General features: G+C 34.6%; 1 protein-coding gene across 1 annotated transcript; it reads right to left on the bottom strand.

Moving 5' to 3' along the window:
* Positions 1 to 8,496: 8,496 nt before the first annotated feature.
* LOC126602689 (uncharacterized) lies at positions 8,497 to 10,300 on the bottom strand. The gene is made up of 3 exons (XM_050269593.1): positions 10,174 to 10,300; positions 8,780 to 9,588; positions 8,497 to 8,523 (listed from the first exon to the last, which is right to left on the bottom strand). Exons 1-3 carry the CDS (start codon positions 10,298 to 10,300, stop codon positions 8,497 to 8,499), a joined length of 963 nt encoding a protein of 320 aa, XP_050125550.1.
* Positions 10,301 to 10,642: the final 342 nt, after the last annotated feature.

The raw sequence follows: 10,642 nt of genomic DNA, 5'->3' as shown, positions 1-10,642 counted from the left end.
ATATCAAGAATGCTTTCCTTCATGGTGATATTGAGGAAGAAGTATATATGAAGCAGCCACAGGGATTTGTTGATCATACATATCCAAATCATGTTTTCCGATTAATTAAGTCCTTGTATGGTCTTAAACAGGCACCAAGGGCTTGGAATTCAAAATTTATAAGCTTTCTTCCTGCACTTGGGTTTAAAACTACATTATCAGATTCTACTTTGTTTGTAAAGGTTGATGATGTGGATGTTATTCTACTTCTTCTATATGTAGATGACATTATCCTCACTGGTTCATCCTCCCAAAAGATTCAATCTGTTATCACTAATCTTGCTGAAGTGTTTGATTTAAAGGTTATGGGCAGATTAACATATTTCTTGGGATTGCAAATTCACTATCATTATGATGGTTCATTGATGGTAACACAATCCAAATATGCCAAAGAGCTACTCAAGAAAGCAGGGATGAAGAATTGTAAATCTACATCAACCATGTAAGCCTCACTCTCAAATACTTGTGAATGAAGACAATGTTTTAGCTGATCCTACTCATTATCGAAGTCTTGTGGGAGCCCTTCAGTACCTCACATTCACTCGCCCAGATATTGCTCACTTCGTTAATGTTGTTTGTCAGTATATGACTCATCCAACAGATCTGCACATGCATCAGGTGAAACGAATCATGAGATATTTGCAGGGAACCTTAGACTGTGGTTTGAAGTATACCAAAACATCTGATTTTCACATTACTGCATATTCTGATTCTGATTGGGCAACATATATAAATACCAGGAGATCTATTACTGGATTTGTGGTGTTTATTGGATCTAATCCCGTATCATGGCAGTCAAAGAAACAAGCCACAGTGTCTCGAAGTTTAACAGAAGCTGAATACAAAGCTTTAGCTCACTGTGCAGCTGATATCTACTGGATCAGGTCATTACTCAAAGATGTGCATCAGTTTCTACCAATACCACCTAAACTTCATTGTGATAATCTCTCTACTTTAGCACTGTGCTCCAATCCAGTGTTTCATTCTCGGATCAAACATTTAGATACCGATTTTCATTTTGTTCGAGAGAAAGTGCAGAAAGGTGATATCACTGTGCATTATATCCCAACTGAAGAGCAGGTTGCAGATGTATTTACTAAGGGTCTTCACAGTCCGATCTTTGTCAAACACTGTATTAATCTTAGTCTGGGAGCTTCCGATTCCAGCATGTCGGATAGCCATCAAGCAATGTTGGAGTTTTCAAGTGAACATACATCCACTGATCACAACAACTCACAACCATAGCTTGGGGCTTTCCCAACTATGTTTGAAGGGGGGAGTATTAACCAATGACACATGACAAGGAGGTGTAAGTCAAGTTAGTTACAAAGGTAGTTGGGAATTGAGTTTGTTAAAGAGGATAAGATTGTAACTGAGTAAGGAAGTTAGAGGGTAATATTGTAATTGTAGATTGTGATTGGTTAGTACATATAGCCATTTGATCTTTTCACATTTGGTAAGAAAGCTTTGTAAAAACACTTCATTACTAAGAAATCAGAAATACTTTGTTCTTTCATTTTCTTTCTTTCTGCTTGTTCATAGTATTCTTTAGTTCTGTTAATAAACGCACGTAACATAGTTGGCTGTTAATGCAATTAACCAGCCCATGCATATGCATATTCAATACGACCAGTAGCCTCCCATCTATATTCCATGGAGAGTACTGAGGGACCTAATTACTGGGTGTACATGTTTTGCTTTGAATTCTCGTCAATAAATTAAAATATTTCTTACAAAATATCAAAGAGGTAGGGGAAGAAGTTCTCTTCAATGTACATTCTATGTCCCACATTAGAGAAAAATTATTATGTAATTAATACTAGAACAAAGTTACGTGCTATAACCAATCTACGTAATCATATAAGTACTATTCAGATAAAAATTAAGATGTTCACATATATTAATTGTAATATATGGACTGGTTATACTGGTGTTCAAATACCAGCCAAGAATCATATGGCTGAACCAACCATGTTACATAATGACGTGACATGAGTGTTTCACTCAAGCGTTTCTCATCTAATAATTGATTTAGCTTTAGTTTTCAATTGTTATCTTAGATGCTTAATAAAATCTTCTTATTAGCATTGGTACCAATTCCAATAGAAAATGCTAGTAAACTTTTCATTTCAATTTTCTCACTTCTTATCATGCCACGTGTACTTCACTAACAAGGTAAACTAAGATTTTAGATGAAATTGTTGTTGTTGTCCCACAACTTTAACTCAATTAGAGCAATGGTCCCTTAACTAAAAATTCGTGAACATTGGTCTCTTACCTCATCAAAACGTGCAACTATGATTATTTTCATCAACTTCATAAGAACTTACATCAAAACGAGTCACGTGCCACGTAAGGCTGAATCAAGGGGCAAATATGAAAACCAAATGAGAAAATTGTAGCAATAGTCCCTTAACTTTAGCCCAATTAGAGCAATGATCCCTTAACTTTAACCCAATTGTAGAAATGGTCCTTCCACCAAGACTCATTTTGATGGAAATTCTGATGAAGTTGACGATAAGGATCATACCTGCACGTTTTGATGAGTTAATGAATCAATGGTCATGAATTTTTTATTGAGAGACCAACGCTGCAATTATGTTAAAGTTGGAAGAACATTACTATAATTTTCTCAAGATTTTAATTATATCCACTATTTTTCTTCCTTTATTAGTATAATTAAAATTTAGCTATTGTGAACCCAAAAATTAGTAAAGTTTTAGTTTTGCGTGCTAGTGGAATATACATAGCGTGAGTATAAGTGAGAATGTCAAAATGAGAAGGTAAGTAAGAATGTTGTTAACACTTCTCGGTCCCAAGTTAACTTGACAGTTATGTATAGGCATACACTTCACATTGTAATGAGTAAAAGGAGTTGGCTTAATAAGTGTATTAGGTTGTGTTCCGGCATACTGAAATGTTTCTCGAGTGTTAGGCACAATGCGAGCTTCAAGAGAACAAAAAGGGGTTGACTTGTTAAGCTTAGGAAAAATAAATAAAAAAATATTTTAACTTAAACTGTTTAGCATTATTGAAAGTAGTAGATAGCCAAATTAGCATTTGGATTATTTAGCTAGCTACAATAACACGAATATTGTTGGAGATCCTCTAAATCATGAATTATGAAACTAGCTTTGCTAATGCCGATTCCAACAACATCAAGCCAAGTAACCAACCAACATGAAAAAGATATATGAGCGAGGCCAGTACATTTACACTTTCCTGCAAAATTTTCGCACTCCGTTGCTTTTGAAGCCACATACATGTTTCCTTATGGAGTCTTTTTCACCATTGCAGACGGCAGACAAAAGATTTGCAAAGCACTTAATTAGATAATTAGTAGCACAATACCGATTAAGAAATATAAACTGGCATAGAACTATTGTTCTTTCAATATCTATGCATGTGCTGCACATACATAAGAGTTGATAGCTAGCTTCCAATTATATGTGATGAAAAATCCTTTTCTTTTTATGTAAATGTGAAATTGAGTTAATAAGAAAATTACGACTGAGATATACAAATTAATAAACAAATAATATTAAAAGTGAGTTCAAACTTCAAGAACATCGCTGCTGCTGCATACCAATCATTGCACATTGTTACGTTGTATTATGGAAATTGAGTGTATTTTTCTTACCAATATTTAGTGTGATGTATGTTCACTATCCTATTTATCACCGTTAAATGAGTTTAAATATTGAGATTTGTGCTTATCCACTACACAAATCTCGAAATTCAAACTCATCTAACGGTAATAACTAAGATAATGAGCATACATCACACTAAATAATGATGAACAAAAATGCTTCCATGGAAATTTTAGTATACTATTTGTTCTGTCTAATAGTTTCATATATATATATATATATTTTGGCACGGAAAAAAGAAAGAAAGATGCGTATAGTGAATCATTGTGTGAGTTCCAAAGGAAATGGGTAGGTAAGAAAGGTGGTGGTCTGGTAGTGAGGAAACTGGTGCCTCCATAAAGTTCTTCATGATTACAAATGGTAATGGCTTCCTTATTTTGAGATTTGACTAGAAAAACACATATAAAATGGGGAGGTGGATTGTCGTCTGCCCTCCCATTTTCTTACTCTTTTTATAGCTTCTTATGATATGTGATCACAGTTAAATCACGTTAATATTTTATATTAATTTTTTATAAAAAAAAAATAATAATAATAAGAATAAAAATTATTAATATAATTTAATTATAACCACACAAACAAAAAATAATAAAAAAAAGGATGAAAATGAGATGGCAAACAATCGGCCTCTATAAAGTGGCCCATTGATATATTTTTGAAAAAGAAGCAGGTATCTTTGACCAATCGAGTCTGCGCCTAATACGGTAGTGACATGGCACTAGCCTACTAGGTGCAAGTGCAACAAATAAGTGATGCGACATATCCATAATTCAATAAATAATTTTAAACTTAACTGTTCTTGTGGGTTCCACCGTAGGATTGTTTTATAGGAAAACTAAAGAAAATGGCTTGAAAACTTTGAGTTTTAATGATAAAAACAAAATAAAGGGTAAAGTGAATAGTATCATAATTAACTTTTTAGTGTAAAAATGTGGTTTTTCGTTAAAGTGAACAGTACCAATGCTTTTCGTTAAAGTTTCCTTGTTTTATTGGTCATTTAGTTACGAAGAAATTTTTAAATCTAAGAATTGAGAGAACATGAATTCTTGATATTGAGTAATAACCAAGAGAACAAAAATATAATGCCAATATTATAAGATCATATAATCCATATAATCCACTAATGGTAAATATTTACCTTTTTTAACGTGGTCACAGTTTTTATTTTTATTTTTTATCTTAACTAGTTACTGAAATAATATAATTCTTCGATCTCCCATTTTGTAAAACTTTCAGTTAAAATGCTATCAAATAAGGTGGGCAACTTTCCGAGCAACCCGAATAACCTGAACATTGCATATCTCGATTGGTGGGATTCGAGTTTATTCAAGATTCTATTTGACTAGCCGAAATTTCGCTTCAGTGTCAAATTCCATATGTTTGAGTCATGGAAGTCAACTACAATCGAGTATTTTTATTTGTGTTGTATCCTTATTGGCCATCACCAAACATTTTCCTCCCATAAACAATTCAATTACCTTCTTCAATTATTTAAAAATTGAAGTAAAAAGGAGAAATAATTATTTGTGAAAATAAAAAGGGTGTAGATTGTCCCAAACTTAAATGCATGGGCCCATATCTTGAAGCTTTTGTCATTCCTTGAAAGTTCTGAAATTGTCTCAGTTTTGGCATTTAGGGCACACGGGTTATTTCTGGACCAGGGGTCTGGACTACTGCTGCTGGAAAAGTCTGGTTGAACCTATAATTACCAGAGAGTGCATGCATTTTCTATCTAATATGGACGTATTAATTATAGAAATTGACCCAAGAAAAGCTCATTTACCTACACTGATTGTCAGTTTCACAGTTCCACTCATAATCTTGACGAAATTAAAAGTGGATTAAATATTCCAACCTTACTGTGGCATGTGTTACCTCTTATCATAAAAAAGATAGGAGGAAGATCCAGTATTTTCCATAATTTCCTGAAGTATCTTCCTTCCCAGGCCTTAAAAGAAATTTTCAGTTCCTCCAAATGATTATTTTATTCTAGGAAAACAAAAACTTGAAGCACAAGCAATCGAGGATACGAGAAGATGTGCACTCGAAGCACAAAAACTTGTGTGCAACTAACCCTAATATTGTCCTTTTAAGTGATATTTTTTATGTTAGAACTAAAATCATGTGATCAGCTACGTACTAATATTGCATACCCTATCTGCACCTAAGAGGATTGGGTAGGAGAATAGGACGTAGAGCCAACAGAGAATGTAGATTTAACTTTGAATTAATGATACGCAGCCGACCATGTGAAATGCATTGCGTATATTCTGGCACATAGAGAGATTAAGGTTAGATACCAGCCCCATAATTTAGGCTTCAGAAAACAGAAAAGTAAGATACGATGGCACATAAAGCCATGTTTAGATCAATTCTTGTGCCCTCCTCTTGCCCCCCACCCCCTCTCTCTCTTTCATTTTCCAACCTCGTGAGCTTTTGTTTTTCCCAGTCTGGAGGTTAGGTTACACAAACCAATGGGGTTAAAGTGCATGTAAACCTCTCTTTAGTCTTTATGCATAACCATCATAACCCTTCAAAACAAAGACTCCTCATTCGCGCGAACGGGTCATACAAACTTTTACACTTGTCAGACCAAAATTGTGAATAAATTATGAAGCAGCATATAAACAATTTACTTGTACCATAACATCTGAATTTGTTATTCATACTATCAATCGCATAGCATAAACTCGTTCTCCCGTCATACCTCATAAATTAAGTATTGTGTGTGTTGTGTGAATCAGTGTTCCTATACTATACAATAACTACGAGAAAAGTTGGTGTAGAATTTGATCAGCGGGTAAGGTGCAAGGAAGGTATATTCTTATAGGCCCAGAAATTTTCCAAGTAGATGATAAGAGAAGACTAATCAGCCCAGATGATAGAAATGGCTCACAAAAAAGAGTGAATTGCCAGTAAAAGCAACTACGCATAGCATAGGGACCATTAGGACCCCTCAAAGTATCCAATTGAGAACCCTCAAATGATTGATTGTCCCAGTTCCAGATCCCTTCCGCACCTTCATCCTCAGTTCATTGAATGAAAAATCATAAAGATTTTTTAGCTTCATTATTGCAATGCCTAGTATTATTTGGGGTTGAAGGTGAATGGACCCAACAAACAAATTGACAACCCGAAAAGATTATCTACAATTAAGAATCCCCAACCTCGAAAATTCAATGATCAAGATTTAACGACAAAAATCTCAAAATATAAGATCCTACAAAACATACTAAAAAAATCTCCATCTTTGTTACATTAGGGTTTGAAATTTGAATGCATTAATTCTGCATGTGGATTTGTGGTCTCAAAGTATGAGAGTGGACCACTATAATTGGCAAGTGTGGTAGCTTCATTGACATTTGACATGCAAGATGTACCAAGAGACAAAAAAAAAAGAGCCATCGTGTAACTGGCCTACCATTGCTTCATATGGGAAACGATCCAATTATTTTTATTGAACATATTTTCTGACTCGATTTTTGTGGATGCATTAGGAAATAGAAGAACTGATTACATTATTGTTAATCATCTCAAAAATCACGATCAATGACCAAACCAAAGCATCAGCCAACTCTTTATTGTTTTGATAGAATTATCTTCAACACTTGCTTGTTAATTATAACTTTCTATCTTATTGTACTTTTGATGGTTGCGTTGCAGTATTTCTGACTTGATTAATACAATACTTAAGTAATGCATTAAACAAACTGCAGTCTCGTTGGGATAATCTTGAAAATTCATTCAAGAAGAATAGATTTAATGGATGGAGCTGACCTGAAGAAGATTGAAGAGAAGATGAATGGTGCATCTGGTGCAGAACTGAAGGTACTTTTCTTTTTATCTGAGGGGTGTCACTAAGAGAAGTTTTTGTCTGCAGTATCAAATTTTGTATGCTCGTTTTTTCCCCATAGTGCGGGCCGTTTGCACAGAAGCTGGCATGTTTGCTTTGAGGGAGAGACGGGTTCATGTAACGAAGGAAGATTTTGAGATTGCAGATGGCAAGGTAATGATGGAGGTAACCAAGAAGAACATGTCGTCGTGCAAGATGTACAAGTAAAGTATGTTATCATGGTGTTTATTGAGCCAATGCAAGCAGTGGCGGATCCAGGAATCTTACCCCAAGGGGTCGCAGTGTAAAAGTTCAAATAAAAATTTAGGATGGAAAAACATATTGAAAATGAAATCATAGTACTTTCATTCATAATTCATAATGGAAACAATATTACAAACTATAATTGTCCACGACGAGGTTTCATATTTTGAAAACGAAGCATTATAGCTTCATTTTCAATACAAGCAAAAATATCTCTCTCAATATAAACAAGCAAGCTATCACTCAACCATTGATCTCCCATTTTGTTCCTAAGTGGACCCTTAACAATATTCATGACAGAAAATGCTCTCTCCACTGAAGCAGTTGCAACTGGTAAAACTAAAGACAATGTAATGAGCAAATATACATAATTGAATACTTGATGCATCCTTGTCTCCACCATTTTTTTTGCAAGATCACCAATCCCTTCCAATTGAGAGAAATCACTACTGGAACACACATAATGAATATAAATCTCAAGTTGATCTTCAAGTGCCAAACGATCTTCATCCGAAAAGTCTTGAGGATAAAATTGAGCAAGACGAAGTAACTTTGGTTTATCAAAAGCTACAAATGAATCTTTCGGACTCAAACATGCCATACAAATAAGCAACTCGGTATTTAACTCATTAAAGCGATCCTCTAACTCCGTAATTTGCTCATCAATGACATAAATAAAGAGCTCCACACGATAATGATGACGATTTGTCTTTATTGGAGCATAACGCCTTGACCTCCCTGGAAGTATAAATACCTCTTCCATGTTAGGAACATCAATATGATGTTTTTCACAAAAAGAAGATACTTCATCAACCAATGCATCGAACCCATTATTCCTCATCCAATATAGCTTTTCCTTGCATGATTTCACTAAAGCCATTGCATTCACAATTTCTTGATCTTTCCTTTGCAATGCTTGTGACAAATCATTTGTGAGTCCCAATATGACTTTCATCAAGAAAAGGTGAAACACAAACTCAAAAGTAAGTATCACTCTCATTAACGTATTTGCTTCACCCGCACTTTCATTGGGATTATCATCAATAACCATTTGAAGCACATGAACCACGGATGAAAACATAGAAATGATGCTAATCAAGGTACCATAGTGTGAGTTCCATCGTGTGTCACCGGCACGTTTGAGACTTGTTTCTTGATTTAAGCCTCGTCCCGTTATAAGACAATCATTTTCAAAAGCTATCACAAACTCTTCTTGAAGTTGCCCTCTAAGTGAATCACGCCGCTTACAAGATGCTCCAACATGATTAACCACATTATTAGCCGTTACAAAAAAAGAGGCAATGTCTATATTATTCTTTGCTACGGCAACAAGAGCTAGTTGAAGTTGATGAGCAAAGCAATGAACATAATATGCACAAGGTTGTTCTCTCAATATCTTTGTTTTAAGGCCATTCAACTCACCTCTCATATTGCTAGCACCATCATAACCTTGTCCTCGTAGCTTGGAAATGCTCAAACCGTAGCGAGAAAACAATGTGTCAATAGCATCCTTTAGTGAACTTGAAGTAGTGTCGGTAACATGTTGGATACCCACAAATCTTTCAATTACATGCCCGTTGTCATCCACATAACGCAACACCATAGCCATTTGCTCTTTCACATACACATCACGTGCTTCATCCACCAATATTGAAAAGAATTTATCTTTTAGACCATCCATGATAGCATCAAGTGTTTCAAGGGCACATGAATTCACAATTTCTTTTTGAATGGAAGGAGCTAGTAATTTGAGATTCCCCGGAGCATTTTCCATCACAACTTCTCTAACTTTATCATTATTATCTGCAAGGAATTGCAATAACTCCAAGTAATTTCCCCTATTGCTTGAAGTGGCACTTTCATCATGGCCACGAAAAGGAAGACCTTGTCGCAATAAAAACTTAGTGCACTTGATTGAAGCAATCAAGCATGTGCGATAAGCCTTACGAGTTTGGTCAGAGTGTTTGCTCACTGCCGTTTCAATATGTGTAGCTTGATTCATCAAATTTGTAGCAGCTTCTCTAGCCTTATTATGAACACTCCCAACCGGTCCAACATGCATCTTAAATCTTTCTCTCCCTTTCTTCCAATTCTTAAATCCATCTCCAGTGAAAGCTTCACTACCCACTTGTTCAAAATTGGTTTTAAAGAGATAGCAATAGAGACAAAATGCCGCATCTTTAGATACACTATACTCCAACCAATCAAACTCATCAAACCATTGGGGAATGAAGTGTCGATTAATTCCCGACATATTAGTTATTGGGAAATTATGACCTCTAGGTTGACAAGGTCCTTTTTGTAGATATAATCTTCGGACCTCATCTCTCATATTAGCGTCATAATCTATTATTCGAGTTCTTAATCCAGGATCCGCTTGAAGATTACCCAAAACATCATCTAACTGACTTTGTCTTGAACTTGGAGTTCTTGAACTACCAACAGTATTTGAACTATCAACATTATTCGAACTACCCGAACCCGATGATGACTTTCTCTTAAAAAACCGTTCCATAATAATGCTTGCTACATATACAAAATATTCAAAATAAATACTCACAATATAAACAAACCATAAACATAATCAAAATAAATATGAATTGGATTTTCAATTAAATTAAATATCTCATCTTGCATTCTAATTTCTACATATACAAAATAATGAAAATAAAAACTCACAATATAAACAAACCATCAATATAATCAAAATAAATATGAATTGAATTTCAATTAAATTAAATATATTCTACATATACAAAATATTCAAAATAAATACTCACACAATATAAACAAACCATAAACATAATCAAAATAAATATGAATTGGATTTCAATTAAATTAAATATCTCATCTTGCA

This window comes from Malus sylvestris, chromosome 15, assembly GCF_916048215.2.
Source record: "Malus sylvestris chromosome 15, drMalSylv7.2, whole genome shotgun sequence".
Taxonomy (NCBI): Eukaryota; Viridiplantae; Streptophyta; class Magnoliopsida; order Rosales; family Rosaceae; genus Malus; species Malus sylvestris.
Note: the sequence above shows the minus strand (reverse complement) of the source record. Positions and strands in the feature narration are given on the sequence as shown.

Excerpts from the sequence above, each read along its gene's own strand:
- LOC126602689 (XM_050269593.1), bottom strand. The coding sequence starts at position 10,300 with ATGGAACGGTTTTTTAAGAGAAAGTCATCATCGGGTTCGGGTAGTTCG. Across the intron at positions 9,589-10,173 it reads TCAGTTAGATGATGTTTTGG|ATAATAATGATAAAGTTAGA; the intron begins GTAATCTTCAAG and ends AATTCCTTGCAG. Across the intron at positions 8,524-8,779 it reads AAGCAAATACGTTAATGAGA|GGAGGTCAAGGCGTTATGCT; the intron begins GTGATACTTACT and ends TTATACTTCCAG.